The 14,856-nt window shown below is 40.1% G+C and overlaps 1 protein-coding gene across 3 annotated transcripts in view; it reads left to right on the forward strand.

Annotated features, from left to right (window-relative positions):
- The window catches only part of usp32 (ubiquitin specific peptidase 32), a 73,634-nt gene that overhangs the window by 31,857 nt on the left and 26,921 nt on the right, over positions 1-14,856 (forward strand). For 2 of the 3 annotated variants that reach the window (XM_015048164.1, XM_015048165.1), the window contains exons 4-12: positions 1,397-1,515; positions 2,716-2,875; positions 9,294-9,425; positions 10,356-10,463; positions 10,682-10,797; positions 12,100-12,162; positions 13,658-13,741; positions 13,837-13,898; positions 14,055-14,157. In XM_015048164.1, coding sequence (XP_014903650.1) covers positions 1,397-1,515; positions 2,716-2,875; positions 9,294-9,425; positions 10,356-10,463; positions 10,682-10,797; positions 12,100-12,162; positions 13,658-13,741; positions 13,837-13,898; positions 14,055-14,157 — 947 coding nt within the window. Of the gene's footprint in view, positions 1-1,396; positions 1,516-2,715; positions 2,876-4,498; positions 4,703-9,293; positions 9,426-10,355; positions 10,464-10,681; positions 10,798-12,099; positions 12,163-13,657; positions 13,742-13,836; positions 13,899-14,054; positions 14,158-14,856 lie in introns of those variants that run through there. The other variant, XM_015048166.1, reaches the window with a different exon arrangement.

A 14,856-nucleotide genomic window follows, 5' to 3' on the forward strand; every position in this document is an offset into this window, starting at 1 on the left:
TTAATTTTTTTAGATTTACGGAATCTCAGTTAGCCTTCATAGCGGGGCTGAACCCGGTATTACACCAAGCACTGTTGCCACCCCTCCCTAAAAATACGAACCAACCCCCCCTCCCCAGCTTTAAATATATAGGGTCTGTTCCCTTGATAACCCTAGTCGAAGCACCCCACCTCGCCCCCCGCCCACTTATGAGACTAGGATGACGCGCATTAGTGGGCGTCCCTTATTTTGATGTCTGAAAGGTGGCAACCCTATGCAGAACACATACAGGTCGCATATGTGTGGCAGTGTGAATGGCCTGGCAAAAAAAATTCCAATTTGACAAAGAATCGGAATTGGGTTTGAGGCTGCAGTGTGAACGCACCCTAAATTTTGTCACACCCTCATCATGTCTTTGTCAAAGCCAAAGCCTGCAGTTCATGTATTGGAGAAATTATTAAATGTTGATGACATTTGAGGATATTTTAAAAATGTTTTTTGTGGAATCCTTTATGCGGCCCAGCTTCACCCAGACTCTGCCTCCAGCGGCCCCTGGGTAAATTGACTTTGAAACCCCTGGTGTAGAGGGTGTAGAGTAGGGGGCTTAGCACATATCCTTGTGGGGAGTCAGTGCTGGTGCTCAGTGCTGAGAACAGGTGGGATCTGATTCTCACTCTCTGGGAGCTGTCTCACTTGACTCCTTTACTGCTACATGTGTGTCAATGTGGTGTGCAGAGCGGTAGCAAAGGCATCCTCTTTAGATCGGTTGATTCTATATCCAAACTGGTGGGGGTCAAGTTTGGGTGGCAGATGAGAAGTTTTGTGACTCTGAACCAGTTTTTCAAAACACTTCATGATGATGGGGTTTAGTGGCTGGTAGTCAATGAAACTACCAATGTTCTTCGTTGGCAGAGGGATGATGATGAGATGGACCACTGGGTGAGGGACTGATTAAAAATGCTGGTAAAAACCCCAGCTAGCTGGTCCTCACAGTCCTCAGTTCCCTCCTCCCTGTCACACCATCAGCTCCAGCAGCTTTCCGGGGGGTTCACTGCCCTCAGGGTTCTCCATACTTCCTGCACCTGTACAGTGATGGTCTGGCTGTGGAAGGATGTCAGCTGCACTAGGGGCTCTGCTGGTGATTCAGCCTCAAAACGGGTGAAGTAATGATTGATTCACAGCTAAAAGGAAGAGCTTATTTATTTTTAACAACTGAATGCTGAAGTCCTTTCCCAATTCTTTCAACTGCTGTTTAATCAAAACGATGGAGCATCTCTCAGGACGTCACAGTGTCATTCTAGCTTTTATCATCATCACTAGGTCTTTGAAAAAGAGGTTTGCCTTCCTGTGATAAAGATGAATGCTCTGTGACACTGTGTGTGTGTGTGTGTGTGTGTGTGTGTGTGTGTGTTTTCAGACCTCTTCAGCCTGTTTGCCAGTGATCTCAGTGGATATGCTGCCAGGGAAGATATCGAGGCAGTTCTGCAGGCCCTTGATGGAGAAGTCCCGTCCTCCCTGAAGAGGTGCTTCATAGAGGTGTGTAAGCACAGCACAGACCTCTCCAGGTGTAGTGTGTGAACAGTCAGTTGATGCCTGTTGCCCAGCACCTATGATCAGATAACGTTTGGCTTCACTCAGTTATTATATCGATAATATGTTTAAGAAATTACTCCAAAAATGAAAAAAGTGGTTTAACTCTTCTTGGTGCTGCTATATTTCTAAAGTTGCATTTGAGAGGAAATAATAATCTTAAGTAATAGTCCATGACTTTTTCCTTCTCTTCATGTGCAAGTTGAAGGTATTAAGAATTGATTTTACAACAGGGATAGAGGAAAAGAACATTCACACCTGAAATGCTAGTCAGAACCATGCCGCTCATTTTCTCATAAACCTTTAATGAGGAAAAAGATGGCACCTACTCCACTGCTGACCCACAGTTGTCCATTAGTAGAGCTTTGTCCGGTGACCATCTTGGCACCTTCTAAAGAAACTCTGTTCATATTAATGTGAGAAACAAGATATTGTCAAATTCTCTCCAGCTCTGTACCATACTCAGCATTAGTATGACATGCCAAACAATTTGCATCAGGATGTTAATGTTTCCAATATTAGAATCTCAAAGACTACCCAGGGATAATGTGTCAGGTTATTGTATTTTGAGTGACATGCATCAACACTGCATACTTAATATTTTGAAGGGCTTGGGCATGCGATTGTTTTGCCCTTGATGCCTATACCTGGATGAGGTGTTTAGGCTCTCAGGATGGGGTGGGAAATTAAAATGATGGAAAACAAAGACATGGGGAATGAATCAACATAATGGTGGAAATATTAAACAATATTGCAGTTAAATTTTTTGATAATATCATCCACAATGCTTTTGTGTATTAGTTTAAGTAAAGAGATGTTGCAAGATATCGTTTTCATTCTGCATTCTTGTTAAATTTGACACAATTTGTTTAATGATCTGACGGGCTAGCATTTTCACCTGCAGTCCCACTAAAAAATGGGGGGAAAAAAGACTTGCTGTTGGAATTGATACAGCAGAGAATGTCCATGTCTGCTAGGAAATCCCCATTTTTTAAAATTACTGTCAGCTGAATTAATGTCCCATCGGGAGGAGTTAACTCAGCTGACATTGTTTCCTGCAGGGAAATTAAATACACCCATTAAAGCCAGGTGACTTGGCTCTTTGGGAACATGTAATAATTGCTCCTTGCTGGTGATTTTCTGCAGAGTGACAAGGTCAACTATGAGCGCTTCAGGAACTGGCTGCTGCAGAACAAGGAGGCCTTCACTTTGTCTCGATGGCTTCTCTCTGGAGGAGTGTGTGTCACGCTGACGGATGACAGTGACACGCCCACCTTCTACCAGACCCTCGCTGGCGTCACACACTGTGAGTCCATTTAAGTCTTCTTGACCATATAATTGCACTATTTGACATTTCAGAAATAATTTGGCGAGTAACCACATCAATTTATTAAGAGGTGTTTTTTTTTGGCTGTATCAAAATGTATTTATATTGCAAAACTGCAATGAAAACACTTTTTTTTGCATCACACGAATCACATGATCAACTACCAGATGTTACTAGTGGCAGAAACCATGAAGAAGAAGAAAGGAAGTGGTTAAAGGATGATGTTGTGGCATGGTTTTTAAATGAATTATCGTGGGAACAAACTTATTCATGTGAGATTTTAATTGTATTTCTTATTTAATGAAAACACCGCAATAGTGAAATTGTCTTTATTCGACATTAGCAGAATATTGACAAAGTTTTACGCACATTTGTAACGGAAACGCGGCTAGTTACACATTTACACACCCACTCCATTTGTCACCATACACAAACATAAAGATCAGTCAGGGCTCAATCGGTTTCCTCATGTTTCTCTTCATAAACATAACAAGCAGAGTGGAGATGGAGATGAACTCAACGCTGCTATTTCTGATGCAGTGAATCCAAGTTAAAATCTCTGTGTTATTCTTGTGAGGTGTTGCTGTTGGTTCCCCTTCAGCACATCCTCATCCCAGTTCTGCCTCGGTTGTAGAGGTTGTTGGTGTTGTGAATCATTAAAATGCCTCAGTGCTCAGATGAAATCCCTGATGTTGTTGTATATACTGCATAGGTCCCTCCAGACTGACAGACACTCTTGGTAAAGATTTCCAAAAACACTTAAAATAAAAACACTTTTTTTACATTGCAGGGGCATAAACTTTCTTACTGCGAGGCAACAGTGCTACCATCTGTAACATGACAGGAAGTGAAAACAGATGAGGTCTTCTGCAAGGTTACGTGTGTTTTGACATAAGGAGTTGTTTTTTGTCATGATTCCAGGAATTTATGCCTTAAGCTTTTCACTCAGTTGTTATAAGATATTCACAGCCTTACATAAAAGCATTTCATGAAATTGATTATTGAGGCTGCAGGTTAAAGGCCAAGTAAATATAGTGAAGCTTAATTTCACCAATTAGGAGCAGAGCCCTGGAAAGAGCCTATCTTGACCAGGTAACCCGGACTTTGCCTGTAATCTGCTTGCTCCCATCTTATCCTCTTAACTTTGCGTCTCTGCGTGTGTGTGTGTGTGCGTTTGTTTGTAATACCTTGTGGGGACGATTTTCCTGACATATACTACGTTGTGGGGACCAATTGCTCCTTGTGGGGACCGGAGCCTGGTCCCCACAAGGGGAAACCCTGTTTTTGGGTCAGGTGTCAGAGTTAGGGCTAAGGTATGAATTGAGTTTTGGATAGGGTTAGGTATGTGATGGTTAGGGTTAGGAAAAGGGTAAAGGTAAGGTTTAGGCTGTAGAAATGAATGGAAGTCAATGGAAAGTCCCCACAAAGATAGCAACACAAACGTGTGTGTGTGTGTGTGTGTGTGTGTGTGTGTGTGTGTGTGTGTGTGTGTGTGTTGGAGTCGGAGAGAGTGAGTGACACAATCGTGGTTCATGACTCTTTCCAGAACAAGATGGTAAAGCTTGACTCATGTCTGAGCTTAGCAGTGGGAGTCGTCTGCTTGCTAGCCTACTGTCACGGTATAGTCAAGGTGTTGGGAGTCTCAGCCTTCCCTGCAGGATGGTGTAGTTTCTGTTAGAGTATTTTTTTATTTTTTGTGCTGAGTTAATTTTGCTACACGCAGGCTGTGGCAACACCTGTCCAAGGATGTTCTCTGGATAATGGTATGGTATCTCTGCTGCCACTCTGAGAGAGTTGCACCCGTAGGTGGGTATCACACCTTCAGGGTTTCTTTTTTCTGTTGGAAACCTGTTTGTGTTGTCAGTTAAATGGCTTTTATGCCTAAAACCATCTCACACTTCGAACTGGAGTCAGTTATGTTTTTGAGATTTATGTAATCTTTTGTTCCTAGATGAGAAGAATCTTGCTCTTGCATTCTAAGTTTGGCCTTTCTTCAGTTACACAGTTACTGCAGAAGCTTCTTACAATGTGCTTCCTCAGTATATCATCATCTCAGGTTTACATAATTGATGGAATTGTTGCTCTGATGCTCAGTGTGTCTTTTGAGTGTTGAAGGTAGCACGAGTTCAAACCCTTGGGTCAGTTGCTAATGTGTTACAGATACGTCAGCACCTGCCAACATAGGTAAACAGACTGATTCTGCACAGAGATGCATTGATAGAGTTTTTAAGTTGATTTCTGATCTCCATCTTTGTAAAGTTTTTATCAGCAGATAGAAGTTTTGGAAAAAGTTTGAGGAACAAGATTAAAAATATGTTCTCTAACTTTGGTCTTATGAACTATCATTAATTAATTAATCAAATTAGTTGGAGAGAGAACAGTTAGTGTAAATCAGGTATTCATTATTTTAAACCAAAGACAGAATGATTTGGAGTTAACAGTCCATCAGCATGCCTAGCTTTTCCAAAACAGCTTTCTCCTTGTGTAGATTCCAGAAAATGAGATTTCCCAAAAGCTGCCAACATTTCCGTGTACAGCATATTCCACAACAGACAGGGGTAAAGAGTTTTAAATGTCTTATGATGCAAAATTGTCGTTTTGTGCATTTTTGTACTTCCATTTGGGTCTCTACTACTTCTAGAGCACTAAAAATAAACACCAGACCCTTGAGCCATTTAAAAAATCTCCCGATTATTAAGTCAGCAATCCCAGGAAAGCCCAACTCCTTACCAATGCAAGTGGAGCTCTGCCCACTTCATTATTGGAAGACATTTACTTTTGGTCAGCTGGTTTTACAGCTGTATGTGCCATACAATTGCCACTGCTGCCTCGAACCTGGTTGTCTCATTATTGGGAAAATAATTTCATGCAAAAAGTAATGAACATTTTGGTATAGCCCATGGATCTATCCTAACCTGTTCAATGCAATATAAATGGTCCCTTTCAAGTGATGAAATTGAATAACGATGGTACGCCATTGAGCCTTCCTGTTATGTGCCAAATTCCTGCTCTCTTTGACCTCTCCATGTCACTACATGTCATAGAAACTGTGTTTATTTAAAAGGCTTTATACATCTCCCTTACACTGAAAATGGCAAGCTTTGAGTCATGCTCCCACAGTGACAGCCTCCACACCGAAGAGTGCTATTGTTATTGTCGTTCTAACGAGCGCTACTGTAAACTGCTAATCTGCATCTTTAAAAGTGTGATGTTTGTTTGCACAACGTCTGAAAATCTGAATGTTTTTGACAGATTTAGTGGTGTAGTATGCTGGTGACTGTAAGGGTAGGCAATGTAGCTCCATTGGAAGGATAAGGAATTTTATTGATTTGCCATCAGATGTTTCAGAATAACAATCCATAACAATCCAACAGTGATGTTATGATTCCCGTCTTCCAGCCGAAAAGGCTGTCGTATTGGGAAAAACACTGCCATCACTACAGAAGGCCTTTCTGCTTTTTGCTTGTTTTATGATTATCTCCAAGGAGGAACTAATGTTTTGTTTTTGCTGTGGCTGCAACACCCAACTGAGCTTTGAGACTGGGATGCGTCTTCTCCCTGCCTCGGTCCATAACCCTCAATAATTTATCAGTCTTTCATCCATTTGTCTATGTTAGCTCAGTATAGCTCCCTGAACATTCTACTGGAGGAGCATTGATTTTGCTCCTCTTAGTTTGTTTCAGTCGGTCCTTTAGAACCAGCAGGAACTGCTGCAGTAAACAGGAATGCTGAAAGCATTTCTCAGAGTGTGCTGGGCCAACTGTCCTGATGCTTACCTCCAAAACTCAGAATCTGTACCACAGGTACAGGGAACTGTCTGCTCTTCACCAATCTGCTTCATTCTGCCATCCTCATTGAAGCTCTGACCAACAGTTGTTAAAAACAAGCCTTTCTTAAGATTGATTTTATTGCCAGTCTGTTCTACCAAGAACTGACTGTAATTTGATTGCATGTCTGTATTTTGACACCTGTCATGCCAACAGCTACTGTATCTGGCTACTTGCTGAATCCTATTAGCTTAATCTGAGGATTAGCATGTTGACAGGGAGAGACTAGTCCATCGAGCCTGGCAGAGCTTCATACAATGCTCTCTTTGTCTGAGCAGTCAGAGTATTCCCTCCATTGTCTACTTCCCTCCCACACAGTTTGATGATTATTTCCTTTAAAGCTGCAGTAGATAACTTTTATAAAAAAAAAAATGTTTTCATATTTGTTAAAACTATCACTATTTTGTAACAATAACATGAGACAGATAATCTGTGAAAAGATCAAGCTCCTCTGCCTTCTCTCAGTGATCCTACTGCCATCTGCATGTACTTTCAATCCAGAATGTTCTTTTTTATTTTTAAACTGTTATGCTGTATGGCTGCAAAACATGATACCTCTCCCACATACTTAGGCACACTGTACACATTCGGTGGACCGTGCACTGTCCTTGGTCTGTTGAAACTTCATAGTCAAGTGTAAAAATTGCCTAGATTTCTCATGACAAATTCCTTCATTTCCCACAATCCTAATGGATACTAGCAAGTTGGTTGAACTAGTTGGGCGGCTAGCCCCGTTTCCTTTCTACCAGAGCAGCCACCACACAACTGGTGCTGCTCAGAGAGCGGCAGTCACGCTATGCATTTTAGTATAGCGTGTTGACTGTGGACATTATCAGCTTGATGTTGCAAACAAAACAATTCAATGTAAATACAGTTTCTTGTCAAGCAGTTTAAAAAACCCAGCAATTGCAGCAACTCTGACAGCTCGGTGGAAAATCAATAAAATAAAAAACTATATTCTCACCCACAACTCGAATAATCCAGATTTCAGGTCCTGGAATAGGTGAAGTATAGCTTGATGCCAGTTACTGCAGAACAACTTCAGGGAGTGGATTCTGTGGCATAATGGTTCAGGGTCGCTTTGGAATGAAAAACAAAACCACACACAAATAGGCTGGTGGTCATAATGTTATGCTTGATTAGTAAACACAATTTATGTTCTTTTAGAGGAAGGATTCTTTCACCGTGAAACTTTCATGTCAGTTTACCGAGACCAGACCAAAAACCCTCAGTCATTACCTTGATAAATAATGAGATTTGTTTAAGTATAAAACAGGCTTTAATGCTGACTTGTAAAAAATGTTACTAGTCATACAAATGAAACGGATACAGAGTGACATTCACCATACAGCGCTGGACTCCACTCAGCTCACCTCAGGGCTGACACCAAGTGAAGCAAAGATTGTAGTGCAAGTTCTGCTTTTATCTTCTCCTCATTCTGCTCCCTAAATAAAAAAAGTTTTGTTTATGTGTGACTGTCGCCATTTTTATATGTCACGGTTATGTAAGCATGCAGCAGTGTGTGTGTAGTGCATAAAGAGATAGAGAAATGACACAGAATCATATATCCATTACACACCTACGTTGTAAATGTTTGCAGAACCACCTGACTTGTTTGGTCTAACCCAAACCCAAGTACATAGAACTGTTTGTGGCAAAAAACCTAAGAAAAGGTTACATTCTAAATTCCTCTTTTGGCAAGTAAAAGTCTCTGCATTCTGGAAATTATTTTCTCATCTCTAGAGCCATCTTAAAGTTCATCCTAGCAGATGAGTTTTGTGGACTCGGTACTTGTCTTGCTTTAAGAAAAGTGCTTAGTGTGAACTCAATAGAACAAGACATTACTTTGCAAACCTTTGTAAATATACACAGAACCTTGTACATCATTTAGTCACCCTTTTGTGTGTTTTAGGATTTTGGTTCTGCTTGTTTCAAGGATCTGTTCTGCTGCATTATGGAGAATGGATATGTCAGCAGGGAATTATGGTTTTCTGTTTTTAAAAAAAAAGGAGTTTCAAGTTTATTTGAAGAGCACATTTCAGCAACAAAGCAAGAATTACAGATAATACGTTGTCAGTAACAGTTTGATTTCTGATGTGTTTGACCTTTGTTCCCTTCCTAGTGATGACACTGTCCTATTAGATGTTTTTAATTTTTTTTACCACTAAATAAAATGAGCTCTCTGCTTTTAGACGTTCATATTGTTCCCAAGGACAAACTGTGTTTTCCTCCACGAGGATAAAACTGGAACTGTTTCGCTGCTTTAGTTTAAACTACACTTTTTCTTTTGATGCCAGTAGGAGCATACAAAGTACCATCTAATATAAATGTAGTTAACATATCATTGTATAGAAATGGTTAAATGTTCACTCACAGTTTCTACCTTTACCTGTCATAGGTTTCATTTCGTTAGACTAAGGCTGTGAATCTGTTGTTTTGAGCTCAATCAGTTACCATTCCTTTGGAAGACATTGAGAAACTCTTTGATTTTTGAAGCTGGAGTTACATTGTCCTGCAGTGTATATTTAGAACTGTGACCCATGTTTTACCTGTTTGATCTTGTCCTGCAGTAGAGGAGTCAGACATAATAGACTTGGAGAAGCGCTACTGGCTGCTCAAAGCCCAGTCCAGAACCGGCCGCTTTGACTTGGAAACCTTTGTCCCGTTGGTGTCTCCTCCCATCCATGCCTCACTGAGTGAAGGTAGGTCCTATCTTCGCTGATACAGGTCTCCATGCTATGAAAACATATTTAATAGAAACATGCAATCTTTAAAAAAGATTAGAAAGTGTGGTTAAGCATGAAAACGGACATGGAAAAATCTGCATCTTAGCAGACTTTATGCCCTGAACAGTGGTCTTGGACTTTGCATCCATCCATCATGCCCAACCCCACCCCATTCATCCACCCTAAATCTGTCATCTTGCCCCTGCACTACATCTGTCTCACCAGACAACACCCAGCCAGTGACATGTTGGTCAAACCCCACCCACTTACCAACACATCTTACATCACTAACCCCACCCACCTGACTGTCCATCACACAACACAAACCCACCCGTCCTGCTGTTGTCTGTCACACCCATAGACTCCATCTATATACATACCTGCAGTATATCCAAATTGAGCCTGTCCTTCTATACTTTAAAAACTGGATTGAGAATTCTGGAAATATGAGTCTGTGTGGAAAGTGGGACCAATTTTCCGTCTGGGGAATCTTAGAAATCCATGTCAAACATGTAAACACATCAAACCTTAACTGACATGGGCAGTTTGATAGCTTATACTGTCCTTAATTGGTGTCAAGGTTTGAACCCTGCTTGTTGAACTCTTTGGAACTTTAAATCAAACTTTGTGAAATCATTAGTAAGGTTTTCAGGTTTCAGGGTTTGGAACCAAGTGAATCAATGCTTGATGGAACCAGTGACATGGACGTGTTGCTTTTCTTTCCACAGGAGTCTCTGCTTTTACTTTGGAGTCATTTGTGATCTTTGGTTTACAAACTCTGAATCTTAATGAGCTCACATGCAATTAGCCCAGAATGGTTTCTCCAGCCCCTTCTCTTCCCCCTGCACTGTTTGCTCTTTATTACTGCATCCAAACATAATTTCTGTTCTTCATGCTGTGTTTCAGGCCTGTTTCACGCCTTTGATGAAAATCGGGACAATCACATCGACTTTAAAGAGATCTCTTGTGGACTCTCAGCTTGCTGTAGGGGGCCTGTTGCTGAAAGGCAGAAATGTAAGCCATGCTATGGGTTTAACTGCTTATAGATAATTGAACCCTCCTTGTGGTTTTCCATAATAACAGGCTTCCTGTCATAAGACCTGGAGGGCTTTCTCCTGTGTGGCTCTAACATGTAGCCTCAAATCAACTTTTTGATTGATTTGGATGCAGAAAAAGTCATATCAAGATATTAGCTACATTATAAAATTAATTAGTTTTATTTCTCTCTTCAGTTTGCTTCAAAGTGTTTGATGTGGACCGTGATGGGGTCCTGTCTCGAGATGAGCTCCATGAGATGGTTGTTGCCTTGCTGGAGGTGTGGAAGGACAATCGCACAGACACAATCCCTGTGAGTTCACCCTCAGGCTGAGAGAGCATTCATTTCCTGCTATGAACACATGATTCAGTGCAAAACAGCCCAACAGTTTTGGTTTGAGTGGAATTATGGAGGCAAATATAGAAGAGGCTGATCTTCTGCATTTGAAAGTATTTACTAAAGGTTGACTTGTCCATTTGATTGACTATTTGGAAATAACAGTAAAATCCGTATACTTTAGAGACACGCTACATTTAGGTTTGATCACAGAATGTTTAGTGTTTGTTATTAAAATATTATTTGGAGTGTTTTGTGGTAGAATAGCTTGTAGCCTTGGTAATATATGTGGTAATAAAGGCAGGTGCTTCCTGTCTTGTAGCTGTCTGATTCTCTCATTTGTGTTTTTAAGCTAAAAAAAAAAGACATGAACATATGTGAGTTTAAGAAGAAGAAAGAACAATTTGAAATCTTTTATTTGAGTGGAAATGCAGCAGATCAGCAGATTCAGGGTTCCTGTATAATCTTGGAACTTCTGGGAATAAAATGACAATATGTAGTTTGCATAAATGATCATTTTTCAGATCTGGAAAAGTAAGGATCAAAGAAAAATAGTTAAGCAACAGCTTATAGACTTTATTCTTTATTCTGTTCTGTAATAGAAAAAAATGTCTGAAAAATGAAGTATATATTTATATTTAACTTTTAGATTAAAAGTTCAAACATAGATTGACATTTATATTGCATCGTTTATTTGTGTTGCCTCTTTAGTGTATTGGTTTTTAGGCTGATGAGTTAAGAGTGACAGCTACATGTGCTTTCATTCAATCTGGGTTTTGAACTTGACTTGTGATTCTGGTCTAAATCCCAAACAAAATAATTGAAACTTAATTTAACATGTTTAAACATGTAAAAAATGAGATCACAAAGTGAGCTTTAAAGAATCTATATTGAAGGTAAGACAATCCTGACCTGGGTGGACAAGTGTTATAGATTTTCATTGGATATTAGAAAGTCATACACTTTACCAAACAGTCCCATGCCAACTTCAGTATTGTGTTTTATGATTTGTGGAACATAAACATAGTAAATCCTACCTACTGTTGATGTGGTCAGATAGATTTTTTATAACCCAACATTTTTAGAAAAGGTACAGAAAAAAAGTCTAGAACTTCAAGTCTTATGAATGTTTGGAAATGGAAAGTATGTGGGGACCCTGCACATGAACTGAATGAAAATAATTCCATGTCAGCCTGCAGAATGTTCCCCAGCAGATTTGAGAGCTGAGCTTAGTTCTGGTTTCTCCTGTCTCCCACTGACATGTTGATGCTGTCGCAGGAGCTGCACAGCAGTGTCTCAGACATAGTGGAGGAAATTGTGAAGATGCACGACACGACCAAGGTGAGACACCGGGGTGCTCTTCTTCACACGCATTTCCAAAAGCCTTTTTCCTAAGATCTAAGATACGATCTGTTTCAATGTGAAATTAAATAACAAATTTAAATAAGTAGTAAAGCAAACATAGAACATTTATTTGAAAAATTTTCATGAACAAAACATTAAATTGTCAGATCAATTTCAGAATTTTGTAGATTAATAATGGCTCTTTTTCTTTGTTTAAAACAGCAAATATGTTTGTTTACCACCAGAAAATAATGTAAACCAAAGTCACTCTGTTTACAACCTTTTCTCCGTCTTCCATAAATACTGGCAACTCCACATATTGCCTCTTAGGTAGCATGTACTATCTGTATTATTAAATTTTAATGCCAGCCTTTATCATTGTTGATGACATGTTCTGTTTCTTGACAAATTTTTGAAATTGTTTGTTTTATTACTCAGCAGTAGGTGATAATGCAGTTAAGATGTTACCCAAATGACTGTGTTTTTTCAGTTTTCCATTCTTGTGTATAAAACAGGAAGTCTTGCTTTAATTAAGTGTTTTTTGTTGGAAACATGCAGTTCTAGATCCACATCGACAGAGGTCATTTTCTTAAACTTTCTCACATCCAGAGATGTAGAGTGACTGAGGTGTTAGCTAGCACTGTGGGATAGTTTACTGTACATTATTAAGGCTATCCAGGCCAAATATCAGAAATACAGATGGCAACCCATTGTAGACCTGTTTAACAGTTCAGTTATAATCTGGAGTTTGAAACAGTTAACAGACAGATGGAACCTCGGCTGCCTCAGCTGAATTCTCTGTTCCTCTAAAATTTTGCATCAGTTTTTGTGATTGTTGCGACATAAAATTACAAATTTTGTAGGACCATTTTCAAAATGGTTTCATTTTTATGCCAAGAATGTCATATTGGACAATAAAGCTAAGATTAACTGTATACACATTCACCCTTTCATTATCCAACACACTTATCCTTGTGGGACTGTGAGGGTGCTGGGGTACACATGGACAGGTTGCCCATATACACACTACAAGCAAATCCTACAGAACATCTCAGAATGGTTTTTGCAAAAATAAAATGTTACTGTTTAGCATCCCATATGCTTTCATCTTGCAGACTTCGGTTTCAAGAGATAATGTGAAAAAAGAAGTTAAATTAGAAGGAGGCTAACTTGACTATTACGTCACGTTGCAGTAACTGGTACAAAAAGAAGGAAATACAGAAAACGTTAAGCTGATTAGTCATTTGTGGAAAAGTTGTGATTACTGGCAAAAATTACAAGACTATGCAAAATAAGTGCATTTGCATTAATTGTTGCAATCGGAACATTGCAACTTCCTGGAGGGACTGGCACCGTACCTGAAATCAGACCAGCACGTCACACACATGGCAACCAGGTGGAGTGAAATCTAAAGAGCTTTGTGAGGTGTCAGAGCACTCTGCGATCAGACGGTGCAGTATGCTGACCTGTGTGTCGTTTGGCTCTTACACAGTTGGGTCACTTGACCCTTGAAGACTACCAGATCTGGAGCGTGAAGAGCGCTTTGGCCAATGAGTTCCTGAACCTGCTTTTCCAGGTTGGTACCCCGGCCTGCTGCTGTGGCACCATACAGCTGCTGGAAGCGCAACAGCATTCATTTATGATTATGTCGACGTGTTTGACTTATCCCAGGTTTGCCACATAGTGCTGGGCCTCAGACCTGCCACTCCTGAAGAGGAAGGGCAGATAATCAGGTAACCTGCCTCTTTACCTGATTTTTCTTTTTCTGTTTCCAGATGGTATGTGCTTAAATCTGATGTGTGTGTGTGTGTGTGTGTGTGTGTGTGTGTGTGTGTGTGTGTGTGTGTGTGTGTGTGTGTGTGTGCGTGCGTGCGTCTGCCTGTATGCAGGGGGTGGTTAGAAAGGGAGAGCAGACATGGGCTGCAGCAGGGCCAGAGCTGGTTCCTGATTTCCATGCTGTGGTGGCAGCAGTGGAAGGACTACGTTAAATATGTGAGTAAAGCAGAAGAAATGAAGCACCATTGTGCATAAAATAATAGCATCAATTTCATACAAAACATTGTCAACATTAAATATTTGTTCTGTAAATCAAAAAGTATATTCTGCCCCAGGTTTAGTCTCATACCAGGTGAAATCATGTCACTATTATAAAGATAAAACATCTTCCTGCTGTTTGTAAATAGCACAACAGAATCAGAGCAGTCTGTGAAAATGGTTCATTGTTCCTTAATAATTTTAAAAAGTTACTTGATTATTATTTTTTTACATCCAGATGACCATAGAAGAATCTAAAGGGAGGATGGAAAAGAGCTCTTTCCAAACTTCATTCCCAATCATGATATTTAAAATGGGATATGCTTTATGTTCTCCATATTGCAAAGGTTACTGTAACCATGGTGACACCTTTTTGTCACTTCAGAGATCCAGTGACCAGTGTAACCAGCAGTATGTTCTGGAGATGGACTCTGATTTTCAAGCAACAGCAGGAACACATTTTGCCTTTCAATCTGCCTCTGTCACATACTGAATGAGATGCTGACATGTTCTTATATACGGTGCATTCACTGACTAAAAAACCCAAGGTTTTGGTATTCAACTAGCTAGTTACCATGTTTCCCCAATAGTAAGACACCCCCGATTGTAAGACGTATCGGGAGTTTCAGGGGGGTCGGCTAATATAAGCCGTACCCC

Source organism: Poecilia latipinna, unplaced genomic scaffold (assembly GCF_001443285.1).
Source record: "Poecilia latipinna isolate Pla-1442-1.1 unplaced genomic scaffold, P_latipinna-1.0 Scaffold864, whole genome shotgun sequence".
Lineage (NCBI taxonomy): Eukaryota > Metazoa > Chordata > Actinopteri > Cyprinodontiformes > Poeciliidae > Poecilia > Poecilia latipinna.